Source organism: Oncorhynchus mykiss, chromosome 1, assembly GCF_013265735.2.
Source record: "Oncorhynchus mykiss isolate Arlee chromosome 1, USDA_OmykA_1.1, whole genome shotgun sequence".
NCBI classification, from domain to species: Eukaryota; Metazoa; Chordata; class Actinopteri; order Salmoniformes; family Salmonidae; genus Oncorhynchus; species Oncorhynchus mykiss.
Window position 1 is genome coordinate 54,188,657 of NC_048565.1, and position 21,903 is coordinate 54,210,559.

Sequence of the window (21,903 nt, forward strand, 5' to 3'; positions counted from 1 at the left end):
CCCAACCGTGAAGCACGAGGTTGGCAGCATCATGTTGTGGGGGTGCTTTGCTGCAGGAGGGACTGGTGCACGTCACAGAATAAATGGCATCATGAGAAAGGAAAATGATGTGGATATATTGAAGCAACATCACAAGATATCAGTCAGGAAGTTGAAGCTTGGTCGCAAATAGGTCTTCCAAATGGACAATGACCCCAAGCATACTTCCAAAGTTGTGGCAAAATGGCTTAAGGACAACAAAGTCAAGGTATTGGAGCGCCATCACAAAGCCCTGACCTCAATCCCATAGAACATTTGTGGGCAGAACTGAAAAAGCACGTGCAAGCAAGGAGGCCTACAAACCTGACTCAGTTACACCAGCTCTGTCAGGAGGAATGGGCCAAAATTCACCCAACTTATTGTGGGAAGCTTGTGGAAGGCTACCCGAAACGTTTGACCTAAGTTTAAATTGTTTAAGGCAATAGACTCAATTAGTATTTGGTAGCATGTAAACTTTTGACACATTGGGAATGTGATGAAAGATAACTTAAATAAATCGTTCTCTATTAAATCAGGATATTTTCTGCTTGCAGGCTGTAATATTTTTATTTGTTGGCTTTAATGCAAGCTATTTTTTTTTTACATAGATGGCAATATAAGTTATTTTAGGTTTGAATCATTTTCATTTAGATTTGGATCTAATTTTGATTAAACACGACAATGATTTTGAGATACGAAGACGTCATTACAAATTAAACTGTTCCATGAAAATGTGCACATGAAAACCATAACTTGCACGCAGATCAGTGGAAATGGTAAGATAAATTGCCATTCCACATGAGAAAACAATTGCAGACTACTCGTGTAGCTTATTACCAGCAACTTCAGGAGTGTAACATTAGAAAGCCAGCAGGAGAAGGATGATTGGGTCAGGTTAAGGATTTTTTTTCTTCAGGTTATCTTGATCTCTGGCTCCCTCTTTTGAGTCATGTGCGTCTTATTTCATCACACAGTGCGCTTAAACCCTCAGACAAGCTCAATGCATATCATTGATTTTATTAAAGGTGTGTCAGTGTAACGGATGTGAAATGGCTAGCTAGTTAGCGGTGGTGCGCGCTGATAGCATTTCAATCGGTGACGTCACTTGCTCTGAGACCTTGAAGTAGTGGTTCCCCTCGCTCTGCAAGAGCCGCAGCTTTTGTGGAGTGATGGGTAACGATGCTTCGAGGGTGACTGTTGACGTGTGCAGAGCCTCCCTGGTTCGCGCCCAGGTCGGGGCGAGGGGACAGACGTAAAGTCTATACTGTTACATCTACATAAGGAAAAATACACCTTAGACTGGTCAAAAGAACAGACAACTTTCGGTCGGCCAAGATCCAATTTTTTGGACAGCCCAACACTAAACACATTTTTTTCACCTTTATTTAACTAGGCATGTCAGTTAAAGAACAAATTCTTATTTACAATGATGGCCTACCCCAGCAAAACCTGGACGACGCTGGGCCAATTGTGTGCCACCCTATGGGACTCCCAATCACGGCCGGATGTGATACAGCCTGGATCGTAAAAGGGATACTTTGTGATTTTGGCAATTAGGCCATTTACAGTGGCAAGAAAACGTATGTAAACCCTTTGGTCATAAAATTTGATCTTCATCTAGGTCACAACAATAGACAGTCTGCTTAAACTAATAACACACAAACAATTATACGTTTTCATGTCTTTATTAATCACACCGTGTAAACACTTCCAGTGCAGGGTAGAAAAAGTATATGTGAACTCTTGGATTTAATAACTGGTTGATCCTCCTTTGGCAGCAATAACCTCAAGCAAATGTTTTCTGTAGTTGCGGATCAAACCTGCACAACAGTCAGGAGGAATTTTTTGACCATTCCTCTTTACAAAACTGTTTCAGTTCAGCAATATACTTGGGATGTCTGGTGTGAACGGCTCTCGAGGTCATGCCACGCATCTCAAATCGGGTTGAGGTCAGGACTACTGTGTTTTGGGTCGTTGTCCTGTTGCATCACCCATCTGCTGAGCTTTAATTGGCGGACAGATATAAAGACATTTTGCAGGAGAATGTTAGGCTAAACATGGGGATTAATTTTTCCGTCGATGATAGCAAGCTGTCCAGGCCCTGGGGCAGCAAAGCAGTCCAAACCATGATGCTCCCTTCACCATTCTTTACAGTTGGGATGGGGTTTTGATGTTGGTGTGCTGTGCTTTTTTTTCTCCACACATAGTATTGTGTGTCAACTTTAGTTTAATCCGTCCACAGAATATTTTGCCAGTAGCGCTGTGGAACATTCAGGTGCACTTTTGAAAACTTCAGAATTTGGGAGAGCAGTGGCTTCTTCTGTGGTGTCTTCCCATGAACACCATTCTTGTTTAGTGTTTTACGAATCGTAGACGTTAGCATGTTCCAGATATTTCTTTAAGTCTTTAGCTGACACTCTTCTTAACCTCATTGAGCTTTGTCATACTTTTGTAACCCTTCCAAGCTTTATGCAAGTCAACGATTCTTAATCTTAGGTCTTCCGAGATCTCCTTTGTTTGAGGCATGGTTCACATCAGGCAATGCTTCTTGTGAAATGCAAACTCAGATTTTGAGTGTTTTTTAATAGGGCAAGGCAGCTCTAACCAACATCTCCAATCTCGTCTCATTGATTAGACTCCAGGTTAGCTGACGCCAATTAGCTTTTGGAGAACTCATTAGCCTAGGGATTCACATACTTTTTCCAACTTACACTGTGAATGTTTAAATTATGTCTATATTGAATACAATAATGTGTGCTATTATAAGCACACTAGGTTAGTCTATTGTTGTGACTTAGATGAAGATCAGAACAAATTTGATGACCAATTTATGCAGAAATCCAAGTAATTCCAAAGGGTTCACATAGTGGCAAGAAAAAGTATCTACTGCCCCAGTCAGAAAAACTCATGGATACCATTTTTATGTCTCTGTGTCCAGTATGAAGGATGTTATAGGTAGTATTGCAAGCCAATGCTAACTAGTGCAATGGCTGGAAGTCTATGGGTATCGGATCCTTCATACTGGACAGAGAGACATAAAACTGGGATCCACAATAACATCTGACTCTGGGGAAGTAGATCCCGAAGTATCCCTTTAACTAAAGAGCCAACACTCTATATATTGAATATATTCCATGTTCTTTGAATTGTTCCAGAGAACAGTCAGTGTGTCACAAACCACATTGATTAGTCAGCTCCCTTGACAGAATGGAGAAAGCAGCAGGAAAACAAGTCGTTGTGGAAGTCACACTAGGTGAGCCTCACAGTGGGCAGAATACTGCTAAAAGAGACAGAGCACATTGGGAAGAGAAAACACATTCCAAAAAATAATGTGCTTTAATTTCTGCCTCAGAGCATCCATCACAAGACATTAGCTGTGTAAACAGTATGTTTGCGTGTCTATTCCGTGTTCACTTGCCCATGCACACAGCTCTGCACAGAGGGAGTGACAAATTACTCATTGGGATTTATAAAGCCTTAAACGAAATAAACATACATGATTAATTTGTGCGTATCTTCGAATATGATGTTTAAAGAAACAAATTAGTCTGTCTAAAAGGACCAACTGGTTACACATTTTAATTTGTAAAAATCATGTGTTTCAAACGCATATCAATATTGGTGTGTCTGCTCTCATGTAGGGCAACCTGGGACAGCCTTGCGTTGTGTCAGCATCATCTCCTGAAATACCTGCTTCTCGCTAAGCGCTGTGATCTTAGCCTGAAGTTCGTGGAGCTGCTTCTTCAGATCAGCATTCTGCAAAGGAAGGCAAAGCTCTTTTTAGGGCACTTTCATACCAAGTTCCAAAAATGTACATCCAGGTTCACTTGAAAAGGCAGTTTGGTTGGTTCATACATTCATACATACATATATAAAAAACACACACACAAACAGTACCAGTCAAGTTTGGACACCCATTTTCTACATTGAGAATAATAGTAAAGACATCAAAACTAGGAAATAATACATTTGGCATCATGTGATAACCAAAAAAAAGTGTTAACAAATCAAAATATATTTTATATTGGAGATTCTTCAAAGTAGCCAACCTTTGCCTTGACAGCTTTGCACACTCTTGGCATTCTCTCAACCAGCTTTTTATTTATTTCACCTTTATTTAACCAGGTAGGCAAGTTGAGAACAAGTTCTCATTTACAATTGCGACCTGGCCAAGATAAAGCAAAGTAGTTCGACACATACAACGACACAGAGTTACACATGGAGTAAAACAAACATACAGTCAATAATACAGTATAAACAAGTCTATATACGATGTGAGCAAATGAGGTGAGATAAGGGAGGTAAAGGCAAAAAAAAGGCCATGGTGGCAAAGTAAATACAATATAGAAAGTAAAACACTGGAATGGTAGATTTGCAGTGGAAGAATGTGCAAAGTAGAAATAAAAATAATGGGGTGCAAAGGAGCAAAATAAATAAATAAAATAAATACAGTAGGGAAAGAGGTAGTTGTTTGGGCTAAATTATAGGTGGGCTATGTACAGGTGCATTCAAAATTCAATGCTAAGGCAAGGGGAACAGCAACAAGTACAGTTTACAAGAAAGTATAATTTACTGCTGCTGACAGTCTCAGATCCACAGAGTTTTGTTATGGTATCTGGTTATTTCTTTCACACCTCTGTTTAAATTGTAAATGTTTATGCTCCCAATTGGGATAATGTTGATTGCATTAACCAACTTGTTTCTTTGCGTCCCAATCTCAACCCGCACGATTAAATTTTTGGAGGCGACTTGAATTGTGTGATCCACCCAGTCTTGGACCACTCAAACCCTAGATCATCATCTCCCTCAAAATGTCCAGCGCTATTTCTGCATTTATAAGCTAGGCAGGATTTGTAGATCCATGGAGATTACTTTTTCCTAGTAACAGGAAAAAGTAATGTTTCACATGTGCACCACTCCTATTCTAGAATAGACTACTTCTTCGTAGATAAAGCTCTTCTCCCCTCTGTTAAGTAGAATACTCTGCCATTGTTATTAGTGACCATGCTCCTCTGTCGCTCGACCTCTCACTGAACTATACAGACCCCCACATGGAGACTTAACCTACTTTCAAACAATTTATTCTGCACCATTCTATCAAATGCAATTGCTGTCTTTATTGAAACAAATAAAACCGAACCGATCTCTCGATCTACACTTTGGGACACACTTAAAGTTGTTAATAATAATTTCCTATTCCTCTCTTCTCAATAAACGGAAAATTAAAAACAGCTGATCAATGCAATTCTGGAATTAGACCAACAATATTCCGCCTCTACATCACCAGAACTTTACAAAGGCTGAGTCTTCAAACTCAGTACAATTTACTATCCACAGATAAGGCTGAGCTGCAGCTAATTGTTCTGTTTAAGAATATAGGGAAAAGGCTGGTCGACTTCTAGCTCATCAACTCAAGTGCAAATCTGCCTCACAGCTGGTCCCTCAAATTCACAACACCTCAGGTGTCTTAAGTAGTCCTTCTGAAATCAATACTACTATCAAATGTTTATTATGATCTATACACATCAGAAGGACCTGAAGAAAATTCAATTATGAATGATTTTGACAATTTGGAAACTCCTACCCTTAATACAGAGAAGAGAGGGAATGGATCTAGCTTTGCAGTTAGAGATTATTAATTCAATAACAGCAATGCAAAGTGGAAAATCGCTAACGCAAATGGCTACCCAATTGAATTCTACAATGTTTGATGCCAAACTCCACCACCACCTGCTTGAAATGTTTGAAACCGATACAGACCGATCTCACTTTTAAATGCAAAAGTATTGGCGAAATTGCTTGCCTCTCGATTAGAATCCACTATGACAGACATAACAGATCAGACAGGGTTTATTAAGGGTCGACACTCCTTTTCTAACATTCGATGTCTGCCTAATGTCATACTCTCCTGCATCTTCGGACGTTCCTGAAGTAGTTCTCTCTTTAGATGTGGAGAAGGCATTTGACAGGGTAGAATGGGAATATTTATTCTCTGTAATGGGAAAATTTGGCATTGGTGCGAACTTAATTACCTGGGTCGGACGGTTGTACTCAATACCCAAGGCATCAGTACTTTGAACAAAGTTTTTTTTCTAAGTATTTCCCATTATCAAGGGCCACATGCAGTGGATATCCAATGTCCCCTCTGTTATTTGCCCTGGCGATAGAACCCCTTTCCATCATGCTAAAGGCCACACCCTCAATACGTGGTATCTACAGATGGGGACTGGAACACAAAGTTTCCTTGTATGCAGATGACTTGCTTTTATATATATCTCAGACCCTGAAGTGTGTGTCCCTGTGGTAGTGGGCCTAATGCGTAGGTTTGGTGTGTTTTCGGGTTATAAATTGAATTTCTCAAAAAGTGAATATTTTCCTATTAATGAATTAGCATTACAAATTCCACGGGATACTATTCCATTTCATATGTCCAAGTCTGGCTTTAAATATTTAGGGGTCCAATATCACCAATATCCAATATACCTCGTCTTCCCTCCATTATGAGAAATTTACTCCCCTAACCAGCAAACTTCAACTGGAATTTCAGAGATTGAGTATTCTCCAGTTCACTTCCATTTGATTTATTTTACTATATATCAAATGCTTCAGAAAGGGTTTGAAATAAAGTCGCAGCCAAGTGCAGAAATGTTTTTTTCGGAGTACCAAACAATCAATCTCTGACAAATAGACAGCTCTGCATGCCATTGCCTCCCCATTAGCCCGCAGAAGGATTTCATTCGATTGGAAATCTATCAATCCTCCCTTCCTTAGCATCAGATCTTGGAGGCTGTCCCTAAAATCTAAAAAATAAGTATACCATTTGAGGGTCAAAATGTTATCTTCCATTCATTGTGAATAAAATATCACACACACACACACACACATTCAAAAGTTTGGGTCTCTTCGAAATGTCCTTGTTTTTGAAATAAAAGCACATTTCTTGTCCATTAAAATAACATCAAATAGATCAGAAATACAGTGTAGACATTATTAATGTTGTAAATGACTATTGAAACTGTAGCTGGAATATATTTATAGGCGACCAACACTCCTGTGTTCCAGTGGCTACTTCTTAGCCAATCCAAGTTTAGCATTTTAAACGGCTAATTGATCATTAGAAAACCCTTTTGCAATTATATTGGCACAGCTGAAAACTGTTGTTCTGATGAACCTGTTTGGGATAAGGGGCAGCATTTTCACGTTTGGATGAAAAGCGTGCCCAGAGTAAACTGCCTGCAACTTGGTCCCAGTTGCTAATATATCCATATTATTAGTAGATTTGTACAGAAAACTCTGAAGTTTGTAAAACTGTTCGAATGATGTCTGTGTATAACAGAACTCATATGGCAGGCAAAAACCTGAGAACAATCCAACCAGGAAGCGGGCAATCTGAGGTTTGTAGTTTTTCAACTCTTGGCTTATCGAAAACAGTGTCTATGGGGTCAAATTGCACTTCCTAAGGCTTCCACTAGACTGTCAACAGTCTTTAGAACCTTGTTTCAGGTTTCTACTGTGAAGGAGGGGGGAATGAGAGCTGAATGAGTCAGTGGTCTGGCAGAGTGCCATGAACTCGTGACACGCATTCACGTGCAAGTTAGCTTGAGTTCCATTGCATTTCTGAAGACAAAGGAATTCTCCAGTTGGAACATTATTGAAGATATGATAAAAACATCCTAAAGATTGATTCTATACTTGGTTTGACATGTTTCTACTGACTGTAAGAGAATGTTTTGACTTTGTCTGCTCGTGTGTCATGAATTTGGATTACTGGGCTGAACGCGCTAACAACAAGGAGGTATTTGGACATAAAGATGAACTTTATCGAACAAATCAAACATTTGTGGAACTGGGATTCCTGGGAGTGCATTCAGATTAAGATCATCAAAGTGAATATTTATAATGTTATTTCTGACTTCTGTTGACTCCAACATGGCGGATATCTGTTTGGCTTATATCTGAGTGCCGTACTCAGATTATTGCATGGTTTGCTTTTTCCGTAAAGTTTTTTTGAAATCTTAACACAGCGGTTGCATTAAGGAGAAGTATATCTTTAATTCTGTGAATAACAGTTGTATCTTTTATCGTTTATTATGAGTATTTCTTTAAATTGATGTGGCTCTCTGCAAAATCACCAGATGTTTTGGAAGCAAAACATTATTGAACGTAACGTGCCAATGTAAACAGATTTTTGGATATAAATATGCACTTTATCGAACCAAACATGTATGTAACATGATGTCCTATGAGTGTCATCTGACGAAGATAATCAAAGGTGTTTTTTTGTGACTTGGCTTTGACCTAACACAACGACCTATATGTTGTGCTTTCGCTGTAAAGCCTTTTTGAAATTGGACACAATGGGTAGATTAACAAGACGTTTCTTTCATTTGGTGTATTGCACTTGTTAACCTGTCTAGGACACAGTTTCCGCTAGCGGAACCACCCCCCAACATTCCGCTGAAAAGGCATCGAAGGAAATTCATTACATTGGCGCCATGTTCAGAAATGCCTCCAAATTATCCGGAGTAATTACAGAGAGCAACGTCATATAACAGAAATACTCATCATAAACTTTGACGAAATATAGACATATAATTAAAGATACACAGGGCTGTACTGCAGCGCAAGCTGTGCCATCAGAGTCCCTGGGTTCGCTCCCAGGCTCTCTCGTAACCGGCCGCGACCGTGGGGCGACGCACAATTGGCCTAGCGTCGTCCGGGTTAGGGAGGGCTTTGTCTCATCGCGCACCAGCGACTCCTGTGGCGGGCCGGGCGCAGTGCGCGCTAACCAAGGTTGCCGGGTGCACGGTGTAGCCTCCGACACATTGATGCGTGCTGTGTTAAGAAGCAGTGCGGCTGGTTGGGTTGTGTATCGGAGGACGCATGACATTCAACCTTCGTCTCTCCCGAGCCCGTACGGTTGTAGCGATGAGACAAGATAGTAGCTACTACAACAATTGGATACCACGAAATTGGGGAGAAAAAAAAAAGAAAAAAAAAAAAGATACACTGGTTCTTAATGCAACCACTGTCAGATTTTTTTTTAAACTTTCCGTAAAAAAAGCTTACCATGCAATAATCTGAGACGGCGCTCAGACGTAAATACATTTCTCCGCCATGTCAACTGAAATACGAAATTACATCATAAATATTCCCTCACCTTTGATGATCTTTCATCAGAATGCAGTGCAAGGAATCCTAGTTCCGCAATAAATCGTTGTTTTTTTCGATAATGTCCATTACTAGTGTCCAATTAGCTACTTTTGCTAGCACGTTTAGCTCACATGTCCAAAAGCTGGCGCCGGCCCAGGCGAACTCGGACGAAAACAGGTCGAATAAACTGGTCAAACTAAGTAGAGAATCAATCTTCAGGATGTTATCATCATATATATCAAATAACGTTCCAACCGGAGCATTCATTTTTGTCTACAGAGTAATGGAACACATGAAGATATAATGAGTACTGCGCATAACCAGGAACTGGCATTCTGCCAGACCAGTGACTCATTCCCCTCCCATCCGGCCCCACATCACACTAGAGGCATCATTCAATGTTCTACTGACTGTTGACATCTAGTGGAAGGCGTAGGAAGTGGGATGTGAATAGGCAATGAGTTGAAAATCAACCAGCCCCAGAATTTCCACTTCCTGTTTGGAAGTTTGCCTGCCCTATGGGTTCTGTTATACTCACAGACATAATTCAAACAGTTTTAAAAACTTCAGAGTGTTTTCTATCCACCAGTAATAATACTATGCATATATTCCCATCTGGGAAAGAGTAGGAGGCCGTTTACCCTGGGCACGCCTTTCATCCAAAAGTGAAAATACTACCCCTTAAAAATCATACAATGTGTTTTCTGGATTTTTGTTTTAGATTCCATCTCTCACAGTTGAAGTGTACCTATGATAAAAATTACAGACCTCTACATGCTTTGTAAGTAGGAAAATCTGCAAAACCGGCAGTGTATCAAATACTTGTTCTCCCCACTGTACATCAACCAATTGCCTGTAGTACTCACGCTTTAAAAACTCTCAACCATTGTTACTCTTACTTCCAGGATGGCTACAAGGCCCACCCCGCCCTCCCTTCGGCATATCAGATCACGATATTCCATTCTGATCCTTCCTATAGGCAGATACTCAAACAGGAAGTACCCATGCTGAGGTCTATTCAATGCTGGTCTGACCAATCAGAATCCATGCTTCGAGATTGTTTTGATCATATGGACTGGGATATGTTCTGGCTTGCCTCAGAGAATAACATTGATGTATACACTGACCGAGTTCATAAGGAAGAGTATATGGGATGTTGTTCCCACTGACGAAAACCTAAAAAGAAAAAACTACCCAAACCAAAAATCGTGGATAGATGGCACTATTCGCAAAACTGAAAGCTCGAACCACCACATTTAACCACAGCCAAGTGACTGGGAATATGGCCGAATACAAACAGTCCAGTTATGCTCTACATAAAAACATAAAATCAAAGAGGAAAAACGTCAGTACAGAGAGTTGGAGTCGCAATTCAGTATGTGGCAAGGACTCCAGACAATTATGGATTACGAGGGGAAAACCAGTCACGTCGCAGAGACTGACGTCTTGCTCCCGGACAAGCTAAAACACCTTTGCCCGCTTTGAGGACCATCGACGCGGCCTGCTCCCAAAGGACTAGGGGCTTTCCTCCTCCGTGGCTGATAGGAGTAATACATTTTAGAATGTTAACCCTCGCAAGGCTGCCGGGCCCAGATGGCATACCTAGCCATGTCATTCGCAGACCGGCTGGCTGGAGTGTTTACGGACATATTCAATCTCTCCCTATCCCAGTCTGCTGTCCCCACCATTGGTTACCTGCACTTTCTTGGGTACAGGAACAAACTAAATGACTATCGCCCAATAACACTCACTTCCGTCATCATGAAGTGCTTTGTGAGGCTAGGTAAGGATCATATCATCTTCACCTTACCTTTTTAGACCCACTGCAATTTGCATTCCGCCCCAATCAATCCACAGATGAAGCAATCGCAATTGCACTGCACTCTGCCCTATCCCATCTAGAAAAAAGCAATACCTTTGTAAGAATTATATTCATTGACTACAGCTCAGCCGTAAACACCATAGCACGCTCCAAGCTCATCATTAAGTTGGGTCTGAATCCAGCTCTATGCAACTGGATCCTGGACTTCCTGACGGGTGGTGACGATTAGGAAACAACACCTCCACTACGCTGATCCTCTTCACAGTGGCCCAACAAAGGTGCATGCTCAGCCCCCTCCTGTACTCCCTGTTCACCCGTGACTGCGTGGCCATGCACACCTCCAACTCAACCATCAAGTTTGACGACACGCCTCCCGAGTGGCGCAGTGGTCTAAGGCACTGCATCGCAGCGCTAGCTGTGCCACTGGAGATTCGGGGTTCGAGTCCAGGCTCTGTCACAGCCGGCCACGACCAGGAGACCCATGGGGCTGTGCACAATTTGGCCCAGCGTCGTCCGGGTTAGGGGAGGGTTTGTCCGGCAGGGATGTTCTTGTCCCATAGCGCACTAGCGACTCCTGTGGCGGGCCAGGCGCAGTGCATGCTGACACGGTCGCCAGGTGTACGGTGTTTCCTCCGATACATTGGTGCGGCTGGCTTACAGGGTTAAGTGGGCATTGTGTCAAGAAGCAGTGCGGCTTGGTTGGGTTGTGTTTGAGGAAGCACGGCTCTCGACCTTCGCCTCTCCCGAGACCATACGGGAGTTGCAACGATGAGACGACTAACTACCAATTGGATACCATGAAAAAGTGGTAAAAAAAATAAATCAACTTTTGCAGACAACAGTAGTAGGCCTGATTTACTAATAATGACGAGACAGCCTAAAGGGAGGTGAGGGCCCTTCCGGAGTGGTCCCAGGAAAATAACTTCTCCCTCAACATCAAGACGAAGAAGCTGATTGTGGACTCCAGGAGACAGCAGCGGGCGCACGCCCCGATCCACATCGACGGGGCCACAGTGGAGAAGGTGGAAATCTTCAAGTCTTCAGTGTACACACAGGTAGTCTTGTGAGGAAGGCTCAACCGTGCCTCCTCAACCTCCGCAGACTGAAGAAATTTGGCTTGGCCCCTAAGACCCTCACAAACTTTGACAGATGCACCGTTGGGAGCATCCGGTCAGGCTGTATCTCCCCTTTTGTATGGCAACTGCACCGTCCGAAACCACAGGGCTATCCAGAGGGTGGGGCAGTCTGCCCAACGCGTCCCTGGGGGCACACTGCCTGCCTTCCAGGATATTTACATCACCCAATGTCACAGGAAGGTCAAAAATATTCATCAAGGACATTAACCACCCGAACCACGGCCTGTTCAACCAGCTATCATCCAGAAGGCGAGGTCAGTACAGGTGCATCAAAGCTGGGACCGAGAGTTTACAGTACCAGTGAAAAATGTGGACATCTACTCATTCAAGGGTTTTTCTTTATTTGTACTATTTTCTACATTGTAGAATAATAGAGAAGACGTCAAAACTATGAAATAACACCCATGGAATCAAAAAAGTGAAACAAATCATAATATATTTTATATTTGAGATTCTTCAAAGTAGCCACCCTTTGCCTTGATGACCGCTTTGCACAGCCTTGGTATTCTCTCAACCAGCTTGATGAGGTAGTCACCTGGAATGTGTTTAAATTAACAGGTGTGCCTTGTTAAAGGTTAATTTGTGGAATTTCTTTCCTTGTTAAAGCGTTTAAGCCTATCTGTTGTGTTATGGCAAGGTCGTTTTTTGTTGTTGTAAAAGAAGAAGTCCATATTAAGGCAAGAACAGTTCATAAGCAAAGAGAAAGGACAGTCCATTACCTTAAGATATGAATGTCTGTCAATTGGTAAAATTTAAAGAACTTTTAAAATTTCTTCAAGTTGAGTCACAAAAACCATCAAGCGCTATGATGAAACTGCCTCTCATGAGGACTGCCACAAGACACAGTTCTCTGCTGCAGAGGATACGGTCATTAGAGTTACCGTCCTCAGAAATTTCAGCCCAAATAAATGCTTCGCAGAGCTCAAGTAAGACGCATCTCAACATCAACTGTTCAGACGAGACTGCGTGAATCAGGCCTTCATGGTCGAATTGCTGCAAAGAAACCACTACTAAAGGACACCAAGAAGGCCAGCATCTCGGAGTCGCCTCTTCACTGTTGACGTTGAGACTGGTGTTTTGCGGGTACTATTTAATGAAGCTGCCAGTTGAGGACTTGTGAGGCGTTTTTTTTTCTCCAAACTAGACACTAATGTACTTGTCCTCTTGCTCAGTTGTGCACCAGGGCCTCCCACTCTTTCTATTCTGGTTAGAGCCAGTTTGCTCTGTTCTGTGAAGGTGGTAGTAGTACACAGCGCTGCACGAGATCTTCAGTTTCTTGGCAATATCTCGCATGAAATAGCCTTCATTTCTCAGAACAATAATAGACTGACGAGTTTCAGAAGAAAGTTATTTGTTTCTGGCCATTTTGAGCCTGTAATCGAACCCACAAATGCTGATGCTCCAGATACTCAACTAGTCTAAAGAAGGCTTGTTTTATTGCTTCTTTAACTTCTTATGGCTAGGGGTGGCTAACTTTTATACATTAAAAAGCATACAATGTGATTTTCTGGATTTTTGTTTTCCATCTCTCACAGTTGAAGTGTACCTATGATAAAAAATTACAGACCTCTACATGCTTTGTAAGTAGGAAAACCTGCAAAATCGGCAGTGTATCAGATACTTGTTCTCCCCACTGTAAATGCTACCTGAATTTTCTTAGATATACTTTGTATATGCGGTTTCCAGTTTGCACAAAGTCCAGTTTAGTTCCTTGAGGGCCGTCGTGGTATCGGCTTGGGGAAGAATATACACGGCTGTGACGATAACCAAAGACAATTCTTTGGGAGCTAATGTGATCGGCATTTGATTGTGAGGTACTCTAGGTCAGGTGAACAAAAGGGCTTGAGTTCCTGTATGTTACCACAATCACACCATGCATAGTTAACCTTTTGTGGGTTCCAAATATCTCTAACGGTCACCCCAGCGTGAGTTGTTTTATGCACGTGATGTCAGAATGCACTCACTGTTCCAAAATGTGACTGTTACGCAACAAGACAGTTAACACACGCTGCCTGCTTGTGATCTATAGACTATTTTTCAATTTCAAATTATTTTCCAACAAGTTGTATTTTCTCACAAAAATTTGAATGGAGAGGTGTTCCGCTTCCTCATTAACTCACAAAGAAGTAGCCCATTTAAGCTGCTGTACGGATGAGGATAGTATATCCGGAGAGAGCCATGATTACGTGAAACAGAGTATGTTAGAGTCCCTGATATCTTTCTGGAACTTTATTTTCCATGGACTGAACATTAACAAGTAATACACTTGGAAGCGGTGGATGGTGTGCACGCCTTGAGTCAGACGACAAGTCCATTCCGAATACCTCTTCTCTACCGGTGACGTCTTGGAGCACCCTCGGTGATAAGTTAAATTGCCTTGGGGATACAAATTCGGATCCAATTCGGGAAAGTCGTATTCCTGGTCGGAACGCTGGTGAGTTACCGCCGCTCTGATATCCAAAAGTTATTTATGGCTGTATGTAATAATGCAAAAAACGTTCTGGGCTAATAATGTAAGCAATAACTACTAAATAAATTCTGCAAAGTTGCTTAGGAGGTAGAAACAGAGCTGCAATTCCTATCGGCACCATCAGTCTACTGAAAACAAACCAATTATTAACTGAAATTGTATTTACCTGTGGGTCCTGTTTCATCTGGGTGACCAGTTTCTGTAGAAGAAAGAGATACATGTGGGTAGGATAACAAATGCATTCAGGGACATTCCGCAAGACTACTACAGCCTGTGGACAGTGAAACCTATAGGCAAAACATTCAACTGTGTCCCATACCCAAATTGTGACATTGGTCATCATTCAGTCTGAACAAACATAAAATTGAATAACACATACAACATTTTGTATTTTCATCATTATAGTATATGATTATTATAATTTGAATATTTGATTAGGTTATGACTTTATAAAATACTGAAATGTGACTTTTTACATGTAAATTACATACTGATACATTTTACATACAGTATTTACATTCAACTTTATAAAGACATACTATAGGCCTACAGTAGGCGGAGTTAAAAATTGCCTACTCATCCTGAAGATAACTAAAACAAATCGATAAATGAGTGTGTAATCGTCAACAAAGTATAAAAATAACCCTAACACGCTAAAGAACCACCTACCTTCATTAACTGGGTGCTAAACATCTGGTTCCTATTGCTATGAGGTGACATGGGACATGACTAGGCAGAAGACTTACTAAGCTGGCCTTTCAAAGCGCTGATGCCAGGTCTACTCTATGTGGCTGACCACTCCTCTGGGAGAGTCCTGTTCAATGTGCTGGGAGTGTGGTTATGGGACACTGGTGCGTGACCTATGTGGTTATGGGACACTGGCCTGACCCCACTGGTGCGCAACAGCAAGGAGGCTGAAGACCTGGCCTGCGTAGTGAATAGGGTGTCATTTGGGATGCATCCATTATCTAGCACACTCATGCTTACTCACTAACAAACATGTAATGAAAATGGATGCTTGAAGTTGCCACAAATAGTGCATTTGGAAAGTATTCAGACTTAACTATTTCCACATTTTATTACGTTACAGCCTTATTATGAAATTGATTAAATTGTTTCTTTTTTCCCCCTCCATCTTGGTGGTTCATCATTCTTAAATTGAATAAGTTTGGGAGGCCACTGTGTTCTTAGGAACCTTCAACGCTGCAGAAATGTTTTGGTACCCTTCCCCAGATCTGTGTCTTGACACAATCCTGTCTTAGAGCTCTACAGACAATTCTGTCGACCTCATGGCTTGGTTTTTGCTCTGACATGCACTGTCAACTGTGGGGCGTTATATAGACAGCTGTGTGCCTTTCCAAATCATGTCCAATCAACTGAATTTACCACAGGTGGCCTCCAATCAAGTTGTAGAAACAGCACCGATGATCATTGGAAATATGATGCACATGAGCTCAATTTCAAATCTCATAGCAAAGGGTCTGAATACTTATGTAAATAAGGTATCTATTTGTTATTTTTAATACATTTGCTAAAAATGCACAAAAGATGTTTCGCGTTGTCATTATGGGGTATTGTGGATTTTATTAAATACATTTTTGAATAAGGCTGTTACGTAACAAAATCTGGAAAAAGTAAAGGAGTCTTTACTTTACAAATGCACTGTAAAAGGAAGTTAGGATTCGCCGCTAATTCTAATATGTACCTAGTTGTGAGTTGACGTCAAATCGGAGTAAAAATTCCACTTAAGTGGAAGTATGGATTCACCCCATAATGCAATGGTCTTCAGTGGATCTTCTCAAACATACATTGACTCGGTGACTGGGTTCATCAGAAGCACATAGGTTACATTGTTCCTACTGTGATGAAAACGTATCCATTTCAGAAACCAGGGAGACATGGCAGCATTCTCGCAAAACAGAAAATGCAAACTACCGTAAGGTGCCTGAAAACATTGACTATTACAAACAGACCAACTACGACCACGAAAGGCAATCGGAGGCAAAAAGTCAGTACAGAGAAAGTGGAGTCACAATTCAACAGCTCAGACGAGACGCATGTGTCAGAGACTCCAGACAACCCTTGATTATAACGGGAAAGCCAGACACTTCAGACACTGCGCCTCACTTCTAGACAAGCTAAACACCTGTTTCGAGGAAAACAACACAGAGCCACCGATGTGGACCCCCACCACTCACAAGGACTGTGTATTCCTGATCTCCCTAGCCGAAGCAAGTAAGACATTTAAACAAGTTAACCCTCGCAAGGCTGCCGGCCCAGACTGCATACAAAGCAGTGTCCTCAGAGCATGCCTAGACCAGCTGGCTGGAGTTATGGACAAATTAAATTGCTCACTATCCCAGTAGATGGTCCCCACTTGCTTCAAGACGTCCACCATCATTCCTGTAACCAAGAAAGCAAAGTTAACCGAACTAAATGACTTCGCCCTATAGCACTCCTGTAATCACAAAGTGCTTTGAGAGGATAATTAAGGATCATATCACCTCCATCTTACCTGACACCATAGACCCACTACAATTTGCATACAGCCCCAACAGATACACAGACGCAATTGCCATTGCATTGCACACTGCCCTATTCCACCTAGACAAGAAGAATACCTATGTAAGAATGCTGTTCAATGACGACAGCTCAACCTTCAGCACCATAGTGCCTCCAAGCTCATTACTCAGGGCCCCGGGTCTGAACCCCTCCCTATGCAACTGGGTCCTGGACTTCCTGACGGGCCAACCCCAGTTGGTGAAGGTAGACAATACCGTCGCCAAGCTGATCCTCACACAGGGGCCCCACAGGGGTGAGTGCTCAGCCCCCTTCTGTAATCCCTGTTCACTCATGACTGAGCACATCTCCAACTCAATCATCAAGTTTGCTGACGACGCAACAGTGGTAGGCCTGATTACAAACAACGACGAGACAGCCTACAGGTTTCTCGTCGGTTTCTCAAATGACTGCCTCGCCTGGTTCACGAACTACTTCTCACATAGAGTGCAGTGTGTCAAATCGGAGGGCCTGTTGTCCGGACCTCTGAAAGTCTCTATTGGGTGCCACAGGGTTAAATTCTCAGGCTGACTCTTTTCTCTGTATATATCAATGATGTCGCTCTTGCTGCTGGTGAGTCTCTGATCCACCTCTACGCAGACGACACCATTCTGTATACTTCTGGCCTTTCTTTGGACACTGTGTTAACCTCTTAGAGCTCTAGGGGCGCTATTTCATTTTTGGATAAAAAACGTTCCCGTTTTAAGCGCGATATTTTGTCACGAAAAGATGCTCGACTATGCATATTCTTGACAGTTTTGGAAAGAAAACACTCTGAAGTTTCAGAATCTGCAAAGATTTTGTCTGTAAGTGCCCCAGAACTCATTCTACAGGCGAAACCAAGATGATGCATCACCCAGGAATTAGCAGAATTTCTGAAGCTCTGTTTTCCATTCTCTCCTTATATGGCTGTGATTGCGCAAGGAATGAGCCTACACTTTCTGTCGTTCGCCCAAGGTCTTAGCAGCATTGTGACGTATTTGTAGGCATATCATTGGAAGATTGGCCATAAGAGACTACATTTTCCAGAGGTCCGCCCGGTGTCCTTTGTCTAAATTTGTGCGTAATCTTCAGGTGCAGGCATTTTCTCCTGGGATTCAGGAGAGAAAGCATGTTTCCAAGAACGATGTATCAATGAAGAGATATGTGAAAAACACCTTGAGGATTGATTCTAAACAACGTTTGCCATGTTTTCAGTCGATATTATGGAGTTAATTTGGAAAAAAGTTTGCGTTTTGAGGACTGAATTTATGGATTTTTTTTGGTAGCCAAATGTGATGTATAAAACGGAGCTATTTCTAATACACAAGGAATCTTTTTGGAAAAACTGAGCATCTGCTATCTAACTGAGAGTATCCTCATTGAAAACATCAGAAGTTCTTCAAAGGTAAATGATTTTATTTGAAGGCTTTTATGTTTTTGTTAATGTTGCGTGCTGGATGCTAACGCTAATGCTAACGCTAAATGCTAACGCGAAATGCTAACTCTAGCTAGCTACTTTTACACAAATGATTGTTTTCCTATGGTTGAGAAGCATATTTTGAAAATCTGAGATGACAGTGTTGTTTACAAAAGGCTAAGCTTGAGAGATGGCATATTTATTTCATTTCATTTGCGATTTTCATAAATAGTTAACGTTGTGTTATGCTAATGAGCTTGCTGATAGATTTACACAATCCTGGATACAGGGGTTTTTTCATAGCTAAACGTGACGCAGAAAACGGAGCGATTTGTCCTAAACAAATAATCTTTCAGGAAAAACTGAACATTTGCTATCTGAGAGTCTCCTCAATGAAAACATCTGAAGTTCTTCAAAGGTAAATGATTTTTTTGAATGCTTTTCTGTTTTTTTGTGTAAATGTTGCCAGCTGAATGCTAATGCTAAATGCTACGTTAGCCATCAATACTGTTACACAAATGATTGTTTTGCAATGGTTGAGAAGCATATTTTGAAAATCTGAGATGACAGTGTTGTTAACAAAAGGCTAAGCTTGAGAGCTAGCATATTTATTTCATTTCATTTGCGATTTTCATGAATAGTTAACGTTGCGTTATGGTAATGAGCTTGAGTCTGTATTCACGAACCCGGATCCGGGATGGGGAGATCAGAAAGGTTAACAAACCTCCAAACGAGCTTCAATGCCATAAAACACTCCTTCCGTGGTCTCCAACTGCTCTTAAATGCTAGAAAAACTACATGCATGCTCTTCAACCGATCGCTACCAGCACCTGCCCGCCCACGTAGCATCACTACTCTGAATGGTTCTGACTTGAATATGAATATGTGGACAACTATAAATACCTAGGTGTCTGGCTAGACTATAAACTCAGACTCATATTAAACATCTACAATCCAAAATTAAATATAGAATCGGCTTCCAATTTTCACTCACGCTGACAAACATACCCTCGTAAAACGGACTATCCTGCCGATCCTTGACTTCAGCAATGTCATTTACAAAATAGCCTCCAACACTCTACTCAGTAAATTGGATGCAGTCTATCACAGTGCAATCCGTCACCAAAGCCCCATATATTACCCACCATTGCGACCTGTATGTCCTCGTTGGCTGGTCCTCGCTACATATTAGTCGCCAAGCCCACTGGCTCCAGGTCATCTATAAGTCTATAGGTAAAGCTCCGCCTTATCTCAGCTCACTGGTTACCATAGCAACACCCACCCGTAGCACACGCTCCAGCAGGTATATTTCACTGGTCATCCCCAAAGCCAACACCTCCTTTGGCCGTCTTTCCTTCCAGTTCTCTGCTACCAATGACCGAAACGAATTGCAAAAAACACTGAAGTTAGAGACTTATCTCCCTCACATCTATCACTCCAGTGTTCATTTCTAAATTGTAATTACTTCGCCACAACGGCCTATTTATTGCCTTACCTCCTTACTTCATTTGCACACTGTATACAGATTTTTTATTGTGTTATTGACTGTATGTTTGTTTATCCCATGTGTAATTCTGTGCTGTTGTTTTTGTCACACTGCTTTGCTTTATCTTGACCAGGTTGCAGTTGTAAATGAGAACTGGTTCTCAACTGGCCTACCTGGTTAAACAAAGGAAATAAAAAATACATTAAATCACTTAAAAAAACAGGGATGAGGTGAGTGCCTTGGCAGAGTGGTGCCAGCAAAATAACCTCAGCGTCAACAAAACAAAGGAGCTGATCGTGGACTACAGGACACAGCAGAGAGAGCACGCCCCCATCCACATCAACGGGCCGCAGTGAAGAGGGTAAAAAAACTTCAAATTCCTCTGCGTGCACGTCACTGAAGACCTGAAATGCACACCAACAGCGTGGTGAAGAGGGCGCAACAGCGCCTCTAACCTAAGGAGGCCGAAGAAATTTGGCTTGGCCCATAAGACTCTCACAAACTTCTAAAGATACACCATAATATAGCTGTTCTTGCCTGGACGTTCTGTATTGTGTCATGTTTCATGTGGACCCCAGGAAGAGTAGCTGCTGCTTTTGCAACAGCTAATGGGGATCCTAATAAAATACCAAAATAATTGAGCATCCGGTCAGGCTGTATCACCACCTGGTACAGCAATTGTACGGTCCGCAACTGCAGGGTTCTCCAGAGGGTGGTGCCGTCAGCCCAACGCATCATCGGGGGCACACTGCCTGCCTTCCAGGACATCTACAGCACCCGGTGTCACAGGAAGGTCAAGAAGCTCATCAGGGACTGTTCCCCCACTATCATCTACAAGGCGAAGACATTACATAAACAGCTTCTATCCCTAGGCCATCAGACAATTAAACAGCCAAAACTAGACGGCCTCCTCCCAGTAAATCAAATCAAATTTATTTATATAGCCCTTCGTACATCAGCTGATATCTCAAAGTGCTGTACAGAAACCCAGCCTAAAACCCCAAACAGCAAGCAATGCAGGTGTAGAAACACGGTGGCTAGGAAAAACTCCCTAGAAAGGCCAAAACATAGAGAGGAACCAGGCTATGTGGGGTGGCCAGTCCTTGTCTGGCTGTGCCGGGTGGAGATTATAACAGAACATGGCCAAGATGTTCAAATGTTCATAAATGACCAGCATGGTCAAATAATAATAATCACAGGCAGAACAGTTTAAACTGGAGCAGCAGCACAGCCAGGTGGACTGGGGACCCAACTCTGTCCCTTAGTCACTGTCACTTGCCAGCTACTCAGGGACGGTTGCCCTACGTACATAGTCATTGAACACTGGTCACTTTAATAATGATTACATACTATTTACATATCTACTGCTGTACAACATTAACATTTAAACATTTTTCATTATTGTGTGCTTGTTGGACATTTACTGCATTGATTGATAGGAACATACGCATTTCTCTGCACCCACCATCTGCTAAACTGTGTAATACATTTTTACTTTATTTGATAGGACTCTTAATAATAGCGGTGATTCAACTTGACAGTTAGCCCAGTTGATTAGAGTACTATGTCAACATTTGCAGGCCTAACAAAGAGCCTGAACACTGAGCTGATGAACAAGAGAACACCTCTTTTTTCCCCTCCTACCTGATGGACTTGTATTTCCACTTTCAAGGCCTCCTGTAATGTTTGTAATTCCATCATTGAGTCAGTCAGTGTGCCAGTCAGTCCGGGGGAACGTTCAGCCTGTGTACAGAGACAGAAGGAGAATGGTAAAAACATCAGACAACAACACCTTTAATTCTCACAGTTCAATCAGTGGTTTCAAGCTTGCAGTCATCACAACCAGAGAATATTCTACAT

The 21,903-nt window shown here is 41.9% G+C and overlaps 1 protein-coding gene across 7 annotated transcripts in view; it reads right to left on the reverse strand.

Moving 5' to 3' along the window:
* Positions 1–21,903, reverse strand: part of LOC110525336 (PHD finger protein 21A) — a 110,848-nt gene that overhangs the window by 75,518 nt on the left and 13,427 nt on the right. For 4 of the 7 annotated variants that reach the window (XM_036980401.1, XM_036980403.1, XM_036980395.1 and 1 more), the window contains 3 exons: positions 21,688–21,786; positions 14,766–14,798; positions 3,709–3,774 (listed from right to left, as the gene is read on the reverse strand). In XM_036980401.1, the coding sequence (XP_036836296.1) occupies positions 3,709–3,774; positions 14,766–14,798; positions 21,688–21,744 (156 nt within the window). In that variant the 5' untranslated portion in view covers positions 21,745–21,786. Of the gene's footprint in view, positions 1–3,323; positions 3,775–14,765; positions 14,799–16,954; positions 17,003–21,687; positions 21,787–21,903 lie in introns of those variants that run through there. The other 3 variants (XM_036980413.1, XM_036980407.1, XR_005052162.1) reach the window with 2 other exon arrangements.